Source organism: Salvelinus alpinus, chromosome 36, assembly GCF_045679555.1.
Source record: "Salvelinus alpinus chromosome 36, SLU_Salpinus.1, whole genome shotgun sequence".
NCBI classification, from domain to species: Eukaryota; Metazoa; Chordata; class Actinopteri; order Salmoniformes; family Salmonidae; genus Salvelinus; species Salvelinus alpinus.
Genome location: NC_092121.1, coordinates 18,077,923 through 18,094,918, shown reverse-complemented (window position 1 = coordinate 18,094,918; position 16,996 = coordinate 18,077,923). Strand labels below are relative to the sequence as shown.

At 40.4% G+C, this 16,996-nt stretch overlaps 1 protein-coding gene across 1 annotated transcript; it reads left to right on the top strand.

Annotated features, from left to right (window-relative positions):
- Window positions 1-1,242: 1,242 nt before the first annotated feature.
- On the top strand, window positions 1,243-16,273 carry LOC139565516 (hepatic leukemia factor-like). The gene is made up of 4 exons (XM_071385924.1): window positions 1,243-1,596; window positions 5,657-6,013; window positions 12,294-12,511; window positions 13,062-16,273. Exons 1-4 carry the CDS (start codon window positions 1,482-1,484, stop codon window positions 13,275-13,277), a joined length of 906 nt encoding a protein of 301 aa, XP_071242025.1. The 5' UTR covers window positions 1,243-1,481; the 3' UTR covers window positions 13,278-16,273.
- Window positions 16,274-16,996: the final 723 nt, after the last annotated feature.

Here is a 16,996-nt window from a genome sequence, read left to right as displayed (position 1 = left end):
CATGTACATACTACCTCAACTAACCGGTGCCCCTGCACATTGACTCTGTATCGGTACCCCCTGTACATTGTCTCGCTATTGTTATTTTACTGTTTCTCTTTAATTACTTGTTACTTTTATCTCTTATTCTTATCTGTATTTATTTTAAACTGCGTGGTTGGTTAGGGGCTCATAAATAAGCATGTTACTAATACGATGTGATGTGCTTGATGATCTTTTTTGCTTTCCTGTGACATTGGGTGCTGTAGATGTCCTAGGCATTTTTGTACTAGCATCATTCTAATTGATTGGTTTTAAGAAATACAATGAGTGTAGAGGGCTGTTGTAGACCATAGGTTAAATGTTTGTAGGACATAATAGAGATAAAAATAAATGTTTGCCTAATTCAATTACTCTGTGGCCTATAGGTCTAAGGTTAAGAAATGTACAGTTGGCACACCTGTTATAAGCCTACTCCTTTTAGTAGCCTAGCGGTTAGCAGGTTGGGCCAGTAACTGAAAGGTCACTGGTTTGAATATCCGAGCTGACAAGGTGAAAAGTCTGTCGCTGTGCTCTTGAGCAAGGCACTTAACCCTAATTTACTCCAGGGGTGCCATACTACTATGGGTGACCCTGTAAAACAACACATTTCACTACAACTATCTGGTGTGTGTGTGACAAAAAATGATTAGTTTAATAGTTACCAGTTTGGTGGAAACAAGCTTTAAGTTATCTATTGAATGTACAGGAGAGAGAGCGCTATGATGGGGGCTTGATCCATATCCTATTACAGAGCTGAGCACCTAGTAACACAGGCCTCTGTGTATACGTCCAACTAAGCTCACTACACCACATTGCAGTAGGCCTAAATTACAATATTCCCCCTCTAAAGAAGGGTTGTATGTCCTCACACTCAAAGCTTCACATGCTTACACGCCCCCCGAGAGAACACCACAATGATCCCACTGCTGCCACCAGTGAGGGAGAGAGAGAACTGTATGTGGGGCTCAATCTATGGATCTGGCACTACATACCAAGGCTAATAGATGTGGGTAGTACAACGATCACATACGCCATGTCGGAGTAATCTGTCAATTAACATGATTGACATATATATTTTGAAGGAGAAAGGGGCTGAGAAAAAAATGATAGGGAAAAAACGTGAAACAAATAAGTTCCCTATTCAGCAGTGGTCAGTCCCTCCTTCCCATTCGCAGTCGGTATTCAAGTATTTGCCAAAGGTTTGACGTCATGTACATCGGTGTCCACAAATGGATTGTGAACCATCTTGAGCTTCACATCCAGTTGATTCTCTGCCTTCTCGAACTAGCGTCGTTCGACGAAAACCGTAATTGTTATTTCCTGCGCGGATATCAATTTCTCGGTCAGAACTCCAGGTTGGGTCAAGCATTGACGTTTGGTGTTTGTTTAACATATTTTCAAACGTGGGTCTTCTTTTGGAATAACAGCAATTGTACGCTATACTATCGTCCTCCAGACCAATGGAGAAAATGGCCAGACCTGTTCCTATAAACTCATCTTTCCAACCTCCAACTAATGGCGTACTGAAATCCCTGTTGGAGAATCCAATGAAGCTGCCATTTCATCATGAAGAAGGTAAACAAAACGCAGACGTCAAATAATTTGTTACGTGGTAGTTTACATTCTTTTTTGATACGATTGTTTTGTCGTTCTCGCTTTCAAGCAGGATCTGTCAGTGTTGCAGCGCCTGAGCAAGCAAGATACAATGCAGAAAAAACAACGTCTCGGATGGCTACAATATTTCAGTAGCCCGGTGTTTCTCACCTTTGGTTACTAAGAATTGGCGTTGATTCAAGTGTAAATTAAATGGACAATCACTGTTGCTACATCCATTTTTGGACTTATAAATTAATTGATTCTTGAAGAGTAGAACTTACAAATGCCTCATGAGCTTAGTTCAACTGTCATACCCCATCAGAACCCCAAATATAAGATTGTTTTACTCCAATGTTTGTAAACAATGAAAATGTAAACAAACACTATATAGACCCAACATGGTTAAAACTATAATTTTGATATCATGGATGGTCAATCCTTGTATCCATAACTCAAACTCTTCATGTCTATGCATTTGAGTGGTTACATTTCTCTAGCCCCATCCCTCAGCTTTTTACCGAACCAATGTCGGGGGATTCGCTTTGTTATTGTTTATACTGCTGATTGCCGCATTAAGTGTAATGTATTAGTACTACTACATCTAGCCAGATCGGGAAGGAGTACTGTATGATCCATGATGGTTGCAATTTGTCATTAAATGTAAAAAATACATTGATAACGATACAGTGTAGCAACAATCCCTTTAATTCATGTGACTTACGACAGAAAACTTCCCACTGTAAGTTTTTATTATACAGTACTTATTATTTTTGGGAGTGCTATTTTTTCGTACACCGTTTAAGCTAGAAACGTCATTCAAACGTTTAAAAGGTGCAGAGTGGTCAGGACCAGTGTGCTTGTATACAACTTGTGGATATCCTTTACGCTTTATAAACTATAAAGCTTTTTGCCCTTCGTTTTGTCCTCCATCCACTTTAAAGGGATTTCAACATTCTAAAGGTCCCATTGTGACATCAATACATCCAACATTCTATGCACTGTGAACAATAACGTGTGACAACAATCAGCTACATTGACACTTTGCCAACAAGTTAGACAAACAGTTATGGCGTATGGAATCTTCCTCTACTTCTCTGCTATTGAAATCTGAAATCGTAACAAAAATATATTCTTGCGATAAAACGGTACAGCTGTTTTAGTAACCGCATCAACTGCATTTTCTGTAAACCTCCCCAGCACTTTAGACAAACTCTTGGTCTACTTCTCTGCTATTCAAATGCGTGTTTCACGATACACCGACACTTCAGTACTTTTTCTATATTAGAACCTGAAAAACGGTTGGGTACCAGCATTTTTGTTATATTTGGTACTTCTGTCATGTCTCATGTCGTCTACGGATTGAGAGAGGACCAAGTCTGTCTATCAGCGTAGCCGATGTCCCCTTATAGCGCGAGAGCACCGTGCCTGCTTCACTTCCTCATTGCTAGCCCAAGCCTGTCAGGAGGAACCACTGGGAGTCTGAGCTGCATCACCACTTATGCTGCACACAAGTTAACAAACTTGAATAATGAAAAACAGCATGTAGAAATGTTGTTAAACATCCTCAGATTGAATAGAAGTTGAACTCTCACACAAAACACATTCTGCTGCATTTTATTCCAATAGACCTATGTATGTCCAAAGGTTTTTCATCTTAGTCATTAATGATCTACCAAGTCCCGACGTGAACAGTGATGGTGATCTAGTGAAACCGGCCTGTAGTGAACTTGAATTCATATGAATTACCACTTAAATGGTAGTGCTGGGAATTGCCAGGACTCCTCACGATACGATATTATCGCGATACTTAGGTGCCAATACGATATTTATTGCGATTCTATATGTATCACGGTTCTATATGTATTCTGATTTGATACTGCGATTTCTGTGATTCGATGTTCATGACATATTGCTCACTGTGTCTGCTGCAGGGAGACACGAGAGACCCATGATAAAAACTCGTTTTGATCCGTCATGGAAATAAAAGTGCGGAAAACATGTTGGCTCACCATATAATAGAAGATCGAGGCCAAAGCTATAGAAGGAGAAATACCAACGTTTTGGCACAGGTACAGCCGACTAGCGCCAGCTAACGTCAACTACCTAGCAGAAAATATACAAAAGGTTTGTTGTTGAGAATTGATACTTGGAGTCATAAAATTGATATAATATTGTCATAAATAGTATTAATATTACGATACTCTACTGTATCAATTCCCCCCCACTATTACTCTGATCCACCCAGCATGCTTTTACTGTGATTTGCAATCACATTTGAAGGAATTGCAAATGCCCTAAATTCCTATCCATTCCAAAAATAACCTCACAATTGCCATGATAAAAAACAACATTCACAACTTCTTCTGATGTATGGCATTCTGTTTGACACATTTTAATATGATTTAGCTTGTCCCTTGAAAGTAGTCGCAGACAGAAGTGTAATAGTTTGTTTCTAATGATGACATTATTATTCATGCCAAATATAGCCATATGTATGTCCTTCGTCAGTGTACGTACGGTGACCACAACGTTTCTCTCAGTATTTATTTCCCCACTGCTTTCACAAAGTAAAAAAACATTTATAAATGTTTTCAAAGGTGTGTGTGAATGACGTCATGGGTTTTAAAGAGAACGCGCATACTTTAAAATAAGTCCCAAATGGAAAGGAAACAGATTGGTTTTCATCTGTAGCCCAATGAAATCAGCCAAGACAAGGTCAATAACTCAATGCATGCACACACTCCTATTGAATATGCATTCACTTGTATTGTAAATAGACCTAGGCTACATCTTGATTTACCCAGTTTATCAATAGACTAGAGATTTACCATTCAAATAAATGATGACCATAATGTTATGTAGTTTGATTGGTAAAAAAAAAAGGTGACATTTATTTTATGATTTATTAATTAATACATACATTAAAAAAAAAATCTAATGTAATGATAATGGACTCAAAAGATCCATCTGGATCAATTACCATTCTGTGACTTTGGCTAATACCCTTTCTTTTTTTCAATTGGTATCATTTTGGTATCGTGATACTAAACCTGGTATCGAAGTCAAAACTCTGGTGTCGTGACAACACATTCAAAACTGTAATCAGAACAGAATTATCTTCTTCTGATCAAAAGTGACAGCTGTTTTAGTAACGGTTATCCACTGCATTCGTTAAGCTAACTTCCCATTGTTGAATTAACTGTCATATAACTTTCAGAAATGTAACATTTATAGCACTGGGTGAGCACATTTCTAGCATGAGACAATGAGTAAACATTTAGACTTTTGACACATCAGCTACTTTGACCACTTTCCCAACAACGTAGGCAAAAACTTAGAGGATATGGCATCTTGGTCTACTTCTCTGCTATTTAAATCAGAACAGAAATATCTTCTACCAAACAAACAACCGCTGTTTTATCAACTACAACCGCTGTTTTATCAACTACATTCTATCTAAACTTTTAAAAGAACTGACATTTTGAGAACTTTCCCAACAACTTAGACAAAAATCTGAACACTGCTACAAAAATACTTTTAAAGGGCAAAAGCAAGTCCAACAGTAGTACATTGTGGGAAGTTTGTAATCTACTGTAAATACACTATAGTTAGTATTCCAAAGACTAGCCAGTCTAGAAACCAGTTAGTACTTATTTGTCAACAACTTGATAGGGAATATATAGATAAAGATTTGAAAAAACTCTTTAAAACTTCTGGAAATAGGTTGAAGAGAAATTTAAATATATTTCCTGAGACTGGAGGTTGTCCCCTAGAGGGTGCTTTTGCTATTGGAGTTGATGGGGTGTTTACTGTAGTTTTGGTTATTTATCTATTTGCATCAAGTATATAAGCATTCAAATATGCCTCAAGTAGACCTATGTTATACGTTTAATCAACAATCAGGGGCTGTAGATATTGTGTGTGTGTATATATAAATTAAAACCTTGGCCTTTTATTGGCTTAGCCGTTTTGACATTGTAAAGACATTGTTTGGCTGTTTTGGTCTAACAGTGATATGACTCTCTCCAAATATTTGCAGGTTTTGGAAAAGAGAAGAATGAGAAAGAGAAAAAGTTGGATGAGGAAGGCGGTGCCAATACTCCACAGTCGGCCTTCCTGGGGCCAACCCTGTGGGACAAGACCTTGCCATATGATGGGGACAACTTTCAGCTGGAGTACATGGACCTGGAAGAGTTTCTGTCAGAGAATGGCATCCCCGCAAACTCAGCTCAGAATAACCAAAACCAGCCACAGCAGTCCCGGCAGCCCACTATCCAGCAGGTTTCCCCTGCACCCCCCATACCCTCTGTGGTCGACCTCAGCAGCCACGCCACTACCTCCGTTCATACAGCCATGGTCTCCCAGAACTGTCTCCAGAGCCCCCCAGCCAGAGCAGGTAAAATACCATATCACACACAACACACAGCACAGGAACACTCTCAAACGAGGGCAAACATCTGCAAGGTCAACCAAACGCACACGCGCACACACACAACTCTCCTATAGCTCTCAAATTAGGGCAAATCTCTATGTTCAAAACCTTAGTTGTTGCGCTTTCTAATAATATGTCCCGGGCGCTGTTTGTCCACCTGGTGTACTCAGTATGCATATTATGACCAGGTTGTCTTCTCAACACTGAACTTTCTCCTTTACTGTATACCCCATTCCACTCTGACCAAAAGCACAGATAGAGGTTTCTCCGTGTTTAGGCTACTTCAAGGGCTTTGAGTATGCTAGGACATTTCTTCTACAATTCTGGCCCTGGACTTTGGAGCTTGAGTGGCATTGTGCCAAGTACTAGAAAGTTAAACTGGAGGGACAGTAGTTTTACAACTTGGGTGGGTTATAGTTTTATCCCTCAACTGTGTAGTTTTTGTCAACAAACATTTACAGTTTTACTATATACCCGGTGAAATTCCAATATTGATTTAGATTAGGCTCATTTTGTTGCTTGGCACGCGATGCTCCATTTTGCTTTGTTTGCCTAAGGTGAATCCTGATGTATCTGTTGCTGCCTACTGAAGAGACAACCAGAAAAAAGTTAAACGTTCCTCCTTAATGAAACACACATTCCTGGTACCCAGTTATTTAGAGGTGTGAGGATAAACATACCTTATTTACAGGCATCACCAAGGCAAACATCTTCCATAAGGCTAGTTGTCATGGTTTCAGCCTCTTGAAAGTGGGGGAGTGAATAAAGAGGGTCAGTGTAATTGGTGTGTTTGTTGGAGCAGGCAGATGTAATCTGGTTTGTGCTAGCCAATTCTTTGTTGCTAAATAATGGACATCCTATCTGAATCTTCTACTCGAGGGGAAAACAGTGATTCTATTGCCTGTAATTGTTTTATTTTGAAACTAGTTAATTAATGATGAGGAAGGTAGTTGTCTTTATGACCCTATTTTATTTAATCAAGTATATGTAAATAAGGTGTTATCACATCAGTTATAAGTATGTTATATGTTTAAAGGGAATATTTCTGTGTGCCCATTGGTTTGTGTTATATAGTAACTTTGGTACGTATTTTGGTTGGTGTGTGTGATATCTTCTCATTACCATAGTTGGTAGAGCACAGTGTGTCAAATACAATCCTTATAATCACATCCACAATGTATGGAAACCTGCCTTTTTATAATGTTCCAGTGTATAACAGAAGCTCATGTTTACAATGTCTTTGCTCGGTGGGACCTATATTATTTGTCCCATACTTCTTGAGGTTTTATGGATATGAGTTAAGACACCATTATCAGTAAACATCCTCAGATTGAATAGAAGTTGATCTCTCACACAAAACACAAAGGTTTTTCATCTTAGTCATTAATGATCTACCAAGTCCCGACGTGAACAGTGATGGTGATCTAGTGAAACTGGCCTGTGTAGTGAACTTTAATTCATATGAATTACCACTTAAATGGTAGTGCTGGGAATTGCCAGGGCTCCTCACGATACGATATTATTGCGATACTTAGGTGCCAATACGATATTTATTGCGATTCTATATGTATCACGGTTCTATATGTATTCTGATTTGATACTGTGATTTCTGTGATTCGATGTTCAAGACATATTGCTCACTGTGTCTGCTGCAGGGAGACACGAGAGACCCATGATAAAAACTAGTTTTGATCCGTCATGGAAATTAAAGTGCTGAAAACATGTTGGCTCACCATTTAATAGAAGATTGAGGCCAAAGCTATAGAAGGAGAAATACCAACGTTTTGGCACAGGTACAGCCGACTAGCGCCAGCTAACGTCAACTACCTAGCAGAAAATATACAAAAGGTTTGTTGTTGAGAATTGATACTTGGAGTCATAAAATTGATATAATATTGTCATAAATAGTATTAATATTACGATACTCTACTGTATCAATTCCCCCCCACTATTACTCTGATCCACCCAGCATGCTTTTACTGTGATTTGCAATCACATTTGAAGGAATTGCAAATGCCCTAAATTCCCATCCATTCCAAAAATAACCTCACAATTGTCATGATAAAAAACAACATTCACAACTTCTTCTGATGTATGGAATTCTGTTTGACACATTTTAATATGATTTAGCTCGTCCCTTGAAGGTAGTCGCAGACAGAAGTGTAATAGTTTGTTTCTAATGATGACATTATTATTCATGCCAAATATAGCCATATGTATGTCCTTCGTCAGTGTACGTACGGTGACCACAACGTTTCTCTCAGTATTTATTTCCCCACTGCTTTCACAAAGTAAAGAAAACAAGCTGGGAACAAACCATGACGTGGTACTGTAAATAGTTTTTGGCCTCACCACAGGAAGTAATAGTACATCCGGACACAAGTCTGTCACTCGTGTCAAAGAATTACATCTGTACAGTTACAGTACTAAGAATCCCAGCATGTGAGGGTGTACGTGCGTGTGTATATTGGTCTCAGTGCGAGTGAGTGTGTGTTTTTGTCTGGTACAGTTTCACAGGGCCTGTCTTCTCGCCGTTATGCACATCCCCTCTCACGTGTACGGCTAGGTCTTCCTGACAGACACATGCATCCGCCATGTGTAGCCCCACTGCTAACGGGAGCTTGTCATGGCATGAGCATCTCCCCCTCCTCCTTCCTTTAATTGTCCCTCACCAGACAGATCCCAGAGCCTTAGCAGAGGCACAGGCTGAACCCTGATGAGATCACATGGTCAAGGCTATACTGGTATCACATACACCCCCAGCCTAGCCCGCCCCACCAACCTCCCAATTGCATGCAAGCACAATGCAGCCTGAGATAGCTTTGTTATCACAGCAGATATCCAGTGGAGTTAGCGATGGGCGGGTCCCACTGCTGGTTCAATAAGGGGCCAAAAGGGAAGTGGAACGTAGACAAGGTCAAAGGTCAGGTCTAAACTTGTGTTCAATGGAAGTGACTGTCTGATAAGGTGTGTGGTACCTATGGAAATCCTTTCCCTATAGTAAAGGCTAAGGCTATACTGGCGTGGTTAGTTCTGTTGACTCCATGTTGTTTAGCATCACATTCATATACAGTAAACACTTAACACAATAATATGAAATTCCAACTAGCTCACACTTCATTTTGAAGATTGGTTGGAAAAGGCACAGACTTGATGTTGTCATTCCTTAGGGGTCGAGCTTAAAATGTTAATGAAAATCAAACCAGTTTAAAGAGGGTTTGAGTTTCTCTCCTGACTGTCCAGCAGTCAGAGGAAGAACATGCAGGTGAGAGTCAGGTCAGAGCCATCTTAGCCCTCCGTCCCATCTGCACTGGTTCTACTACCCACCCACACAATGCAAATCTGAGCATTTACCTACAGGAGAAGGTACAAGACGCAGAGCTCTTACCTTCTATCTATGTTTGGTGGACGTTGAACACATGTTGTCAGACTGGTGTGTGTTGTTTCTTCCTATTGGAGGTTCGTAGAGGGGAGGTCACAGCCAAATACTATAGGGCACTATCAGCCAGACTTTTCACCAGGCCACTCTTAGCCAGTAAAGCATGTCACTGTATTTTTACTCCAGTAATCTGGTCAGAATTAATGGTTAAACTGATAAGATGTTTGGGCCACAGTGCTTGTTATTTATACAGGTGATATACTTTTGACAGATTGTTTTGGACAGCGTCTGATTTAGCCCTTGTAAGTAGCTTGGCACTAAGCTGACAGTGTTAGTCAGTGGCCTGTCGTTGTTGGGGACTAACATGCAGCCAACGTGTTTGTTGACAATTCACTAAAATGAGGCATTGAATTGGACCCATGTTGAAGTACCACTTTGGATGGCCAGCCATTTTAGCTTAATGTGTCAGTGACTACTGATGCAGTGATTCACTGGTAACGCTAGAGTGTAGTTGTCACGCTTGCGTGTCTACATTTTAGTAATTTAGCAGACGCTCATATCCAGAGCGACTTATAGTAGTGAGTGCATACATATTCATCCATATTTTTTTCTCTAAATTCATACATATTTGTTTTCTCTTCTGAAAGGGCTGGAGTAGCTGTCTTACTTCCTTCTGCACAACGTACAAGCAGGTCAGACCTGTATGTTGGCCTCGGCTTAAATCTCAACCAGGACTGGCTGGAGCTAGAAATGCTGCTGTGACCAAAGGTCAGAAGGCTTAATGCCGTAGCCAGCTTAAAGCACAGAGAAGCTGGGTCATGACGTAGGAAGTCACCTAAAATGTCGGCCTTTGAATTCTGTTTGAGTGAAATGTTTTCACCGTCAGCAGGAAGAATTTGTATTTCTTTCATTCCTCATTACGTTTTCAAACCAACTACAAAAGACTACAGTCCTTTGATTGTGAATCGTTGTAATTGTCAAGCTGTTTTAGTGGAGGAATCTCAAGTAAATACACTGACATTGGGCTCTATTAGCTTACTGTCATAAGATGCTCACCGCCAGCCACCAATCAAATTACAGCTGATTTGATGAAGCCATCCAATTTAAGTTTTTCAGTTCTGCTTGCTAATCCACTGAATGATGAAGGGTAGAATGTGAAACCGTGTCAACTGCTGACCTGCTGCTCTGTGCAATAGAAATCTATTAGGTGTTACGTAACATCCACAGAGAGCTTGCAGAGGCACATGTTGAGGCTGGCTGACGAGAAGGTTTCCTTAACATTTACAGACAAAATGTTGTTGTCTGGCTGAGCTCAGCTGACTAGAGGCACTGATAACAGGGCCCCAGAAAAGCTTAAATAACATATCTTCTGTGTTTGTGAGAGTGTCTGTCTGTCAGTGTGTCGGTAAATCTGTGTTTGTGTTCTCTGTGCTCCACCTGTTGGTTAAAAGGTGCAACCACAGTTGTTTTGCTTCCCTGTGGGCAAGGCCAGTTGTAGAATTAATTAGATGAAATAGTCATTGACTTGATGAGCATGTATAGAATAAGACGGACCTAAGAATATAGTCCGTCTTCACTTGCAAGGCTGGTATTGATTCTAGAGCAGGGGTGTCAAACTAATCTTTCCCCGGGGGCCGCATACGGTCGTCAACGAGGTCCTGAGGGCCGCACAAAAAATGGGTTATATTTCCTTGCTGTCAAAATTTGCAATAAATAGTCTTGTAGTTTTCTGAATTTCCGATGCTCCCTGACTGTCTAGCTTTCATTTCGGTGATTTATTAGCGAGCTGGTTACAGTCAAGAAACTATATGAATGTAGGTCCATTATCATTTCTACACATTTTCAATTTGGTTTTAGACATTTTAAAGTGTATACATACATACATACATACATACATACATACATACCGTACCAGTCAAAAGTTTGGACACACCTACTCCTTCCACGGTATGTCTTTATTTTTTTCTACATTGTAGAATAATAGTGAAGACATCAACTATGAAATAACACATAGAATCATGCAATAACCAAAAAAAGTGTTAAACAAATCAAAATATATTTTATATTTGAGATTCTTCGAAGTAGCCACCCTTTGCCTTGATGAAAGCTTTGCACACTCTTGGCATTCTCTCAACCAGCTTCACCTGGAATGCTTTTCCAACAGTCTTGAAGAAGTTCCCACATATGCTGAACATTTGTTGGCTGCTTTTCCTTCACTCTGCGGTCCAACTCATCCCAAACCATCTCAATTTGCGTTGAGTTCAGGTGATTTGTGGAGGCCAGGTCATCTGACGCAGCACTCCATCACTCTCCTTCTTGGTCAAATAGCCCTTACACGGCAAGGAGGTGTGTTGGGTCATTGTCCTGTTGAAAAACAAATGAGAGATCTTTTTTTTACTCAAACCACCCGTAGGCCGCATTGAACCGGGCTGTATGTTTGACACCCCTGTTCTAGAGGATCAGCTTTGTAAAGCACAACCATGTTAAAGAACAGAATGGCAGAATACTATGATGTAAACAGGCACACGTGTGTTAGTTTCCCCTAAGTGCCCTCCTCGGGACTTTTTAAAGGGGGCTTTCTAGAGAACTCAAAAGTACCCTTGGTATGGGGTAGGAGGGGAGGGGGTTACTAATGACTGCCACATTTGTCATAGCTTTTTATATTACATTTAATGGCAGATTCTAGAACCTTCATTTAAAGGAAACCAGTTGAGGTCTAATAAGGCCTAATTTCTAACCATTACTTTCTCAAGGACCATTGCACCTCAAAGCCTGCTCTTTCAGAGAGTACAGTTTCTTCTAAACAGTGCCCAGATGTAATTCAGCAGACCCTCTAACCTGTTTTCCTTTGCCTTTCTCCTGCAGTGCTGCCCTCAGCTGCCAGGAACACCCCCAGCCCCATCGATCCAGAGTCTATTCAAGTTCCAGTGGGCTACGAGCCCGATCCTGCAGACCTGGCTCTGTCTAGCGTGCCCGGACAGGAGATGTTTGACCCCCGAAAACGCAAGTTCGCCCCAGAGGAGCTCAAACCACAGCCCATGATCAAAAAGGCACGCAAGATCTTCATCCCTGAAGATCTCAAGGTAACCTACCTGGAGCCTACTTATGTGAAAGGTTGAAAGGCTTCGCCACTTGTTTGGCCAAAAACTTTAAGCACCATGTTTTCTTATGTTATGTAAGCAGTGAGTGGACTTATTCCACCTAAATAACCAGACGTATTTTAAACCACAATATAAGGAGGAGCGTTGGCGCAAACCCAAACCGGCAGCTTTTTCAGTATTGATAGGGAGGAGGCGAACTTGGCCAGGATTTAGATTGACAGGTTTAGCTGTGGTCATTCACCCTTAACCCGGGGTCATATGATGTTGTTGGAAGAGGTGTATCACATGTACTATTTGGTTTGTTGAGGTAAGATGGCTTCCTGCAGGGTGCAAAGGAGGTTGAACGTGTCAGGCAGGTTTAAATAGCATTATGGAAATGTAATAAGTGAAAATGAGATGCGTGATGACATAAATAATAGGTCACATTTGGAATACTGTTTATTACTCAGGTGAATCACTTGTATATTTACAATACCACAGGTAGTGTGAAAAAAATATGAATCACAACAGTGTGTTTCACCACCCTTTCCAGGATGACAAGTACTGGGCCAGACGCAGAAAGAACAACGTAGCAGCCAAAAGATCACGGGATGCCAGGCGACTGAAGGAGAACCAAATTGCCATCCGGGCTAGCTTCCTAGAGAAGGAGAACGGTGCGCTTCGCTCAGAGGTGGCCGACTTGAGGAAGGAACTGGGTCGCACCAAGAACATTGTGGCCAAATACGAGGCTCGGCATGGGCCCCTGTGAACCTCCCCAAACCAACGTCCACGCCACACCCTTCCCCCTCGCCCAAGAGTTTGAAGGACAATGTGCTTCCCTTTTGGTGGCACTGGCCCCCCCACACACCAGCCCCTCACCCCTGTACATGATAATAGGGGATAGGATTCTATCATTTTGAATTCTGTCACTGGCATCCGTTTGTTTGTTCCTTCTGTTTTCTCACTCATCCTTCATGTACAAACATGTACATGGGGTATGAGTATGTATGTATGTACAGTATGCAGACACACTTTCCTCTTTCAAGTACTAGAAGGCACTTTGTGTGTTAATGAGCCAACAATCTACTCTCCGGATCCCTACCCTGTCCCCTCCTTCCATTGTTCATTTTGTAAATGATGCCATGGTGTTTGTTTTCTGCCTTTCTCACCTGTTTTATACATGTGATCAGGACTGAGAACTGTTGTAATGTATCTCCCTCCCCATCCTATGTTCTTCTAGTGCTGTTTTCAGAGGGATTATCCTCCTACCTAAGACCCTGTTCCTGTCTGTTATGTCCTGTACCTTCCTGTAGCATCCTTTCTCGAACGGTTTGTACTGTGCGTACATTCATATTGCAATTTTTTTGTTATTGTACTTCCGTTAATATTATACATTTTCATGTCCATTTTTGTTCTATTGCGGCGCTGTAACATCAGTTCATCACATCAGGACTATAAGCTACTCTTGTGATTTTTAATATTTTCTTGTTAGCACTTAACCTCTTTCTCAAACCTCAGTATAACTGTACAGTTGAAAAGAAAAACCAGCGATTCTTTTCTATCACACATTGAGCAATAATCTTTTCCAAATCTATAATAATTCATGCTACCAAGTTTTTCCTCCCTCACCGATTCCCCAATCAGAGCACCTCTTGGTCTCCAGTAGAACCCACAAGCCTCTTGTCTCGTGTTGCACGGCACGGTCATTTTCTGTTGGGAGTTGCGCTAGCTAGCATGGTGATGGTGAACAGATTTCCCACCCTGTGCTCAGTGGTCTCTCTGCTGCAGCCTGTTCCAAAACCACAACTCAGCTAACCCTCTCTGCACTAATCTTCTAACGCGTGTCACAATCTGCCCTGGTGCAATGTTCCTCAGTCTAATCTGTCTGATATTTATGTATCTTTTCTGTTAAGTACAGATGAATTTTTTGGAATATTCAATTTGTTAATTGATATTATTATGACTTCTATTTGTGTCGTTGATAATGTTATTCTTCTTATTATCATCTCATTGTTTTTATTTTAATATTTCCGCATGATTTCTCAGAACACAAACCTCAAACTAATCGCAAAGTGGTTTAATTATTTCCTTTTTATTTAGCATGATTAACAAGAGTGGTTCTTTTAATAATCAATAGAGATATCTGTATTTTTGTAGCTATGTGTTTGCCTTCTTCTGTAAGATGGCTGTATGAATGTAAAAGATGTTGGAAAAAAAGTTGGATGGTGTTGTCCAGTACTGTGGTTATCCCAAACAATTAGTTTACTACAAACCAAAAGATTCAGTACAGAGATGATATATTGGTTATAAGAGATGTTTATATAAAGCTATTCTATATGGGTTTTTTTGTACAGTATTTTTCCTATACATTACTGGCTATGTATTTTAAAGGCACAGAATCCAGAATAGTATTATTTATTAAAGAATACAAATACATTACTCAAAGAACCAATATAGTAGTGTTTTGATATCTTAACCATAATAATGTGGTAGTTTTACAGCGATTCATCCAAATCCAGCAGCAGTAACAGATACTTTTGGGCATTATTGGAAGACACTCCTGTATCCTGGTTATATACTATAGATTTAGCCGTTAGTAACCTTTAGTTCCTTGTGTCATGGAATCGTAGTGCTTTAAGCTCGAGTCTCCCCAACGTTAACATGAAATAAAGTTGTGAGTATGGAGGATGGAATGTATGGAATGATCTTTAATTGGTTTCTGTAGAGACCCGCTATTGTAAAGGAGATGCCAGCACTTGCTTGCTATTGATTGTCCTCGATGTCACCACTAGGTGTCTCAAGAAGACTCCTGTTATGGGTTCCTTCACTCAGATGACCAAAATATGTCGCAGGAGTCCTTTGATGGTAAAACTGAAAAGGTTTACCTTTAGTCATATTCTGATATATACTAATATTTGGAGCCATCTCTATGTTCACTAGTTAGAATGATGTTACAATGAAGGGGGAGGGCAATTTCAGGTTACTGTAGCTGCTGTTTGTCTGCTTGTTAGACCTTGCAGTTCTAGTAAGCCCCACTGCCTGAGTGATATTACTCTCAATGACACTGCATAGCTTACTGAAATCTCTCTAATTCTGCTATAAGACTTTCACAATTGACCAAATACAGTGTAGTGTTCCTTACCTGTTGCAGATCATGGTCCAGCCAAGGTGAGAGTAGAGATGATATGTTTTGGCAGTAGAGAAATGGCTGGAGGTGGTTTTCCTTATTCACATTTCTATAGCCCATCCGTACAGATATGGGTTTTGTTAGCTGTGTGTGTCCATGTACTTTAACATACTATTCTGTACCATGGACGTACCATATGAAAGAATAGGATAAAGCCATTACCAGTCCACACATTGCCCACATACCTCCCTGTAGAGTGACTTCACTACCTCACCCATGAATGGAAAAAAGTAACCATAATTATGAGTCTATTCCAGTGCCTTGAATACACTGACTGTTCCTCAGTCTCTCAGCGATGTAATGTCATTATCACCACTTGAATAGGTTCAGATCTAATGCAGCAAATATTCTATATATTTACAATTGTCTTTTTACTTATTTAAAACACTACAATTGACTAATTACCATTGTATTAATGGCAACACCAATGGACTGTTTCACAGAGGGTACATAGATATACAATGAAAGGAGTATTCTGTCTTGTCTGTCATGGAATGAATGCATAACATATGATATTCAGGCCTTGGCCTCCCTTTCTGTAATTCACAGTGTCTAATAAAGTATTTTCTGTTTCTTTTGATGAGTGTCACACTTGTTATTTCTGCTAGTGTCAAACATTTTCAAACTGTTTACTGTATACACTGAGTCTATATACTGTAGTACTTAAGCAATAAGGCCAGAGGAGGTGTTGTGTCGTGCTTAAGAACAGCCCTTAGCTGTGGTATATTGGCCAGAGGTGCCTTATTGCTATTATAAACTGGTTACCAATGTAATTAGACCAGTAAATAGTCATTTTTATTCATACCCATGGTATACCATGGCATTCAGCCAATCAGCATTCAGGGCTCAAACCACCTGGTTTATAAAAAAACATGAACACCTGCTCTTTCCATGACATAGACTGACCAGGTGAAAGCTATGATCCCTTATTTATGTCACTTTTTTAAATCCACTTCAATCAGTGTAGATGAAGGGGAGGCGACAGGTTAGAGAAGGATTTTTAAGCCTCAAGACAGACATGGATTGTGTATCTGTGCTGTTCAGAGGGTGAATGGGCAAGACAAAAGATTTAAGGTCCTTTGAAGGGGTATGGTAGTCGGTGCCGGGCGCAACGGTTTTGGATTTTTCACGCTCAACAGTTTGCTGTGTGTTTCAAGAATGGTCCACCACCCAAAGGACATCCAACCAACTTGACAATTGTGGGAAGCGTTGGTGTCAACATGGGCCAACATCCCTGTGGAACGCATTCGACACCTTGTAGAGTCCATGCCGCAGCAAATTGAGGCTGTTCTGAGGTCAAA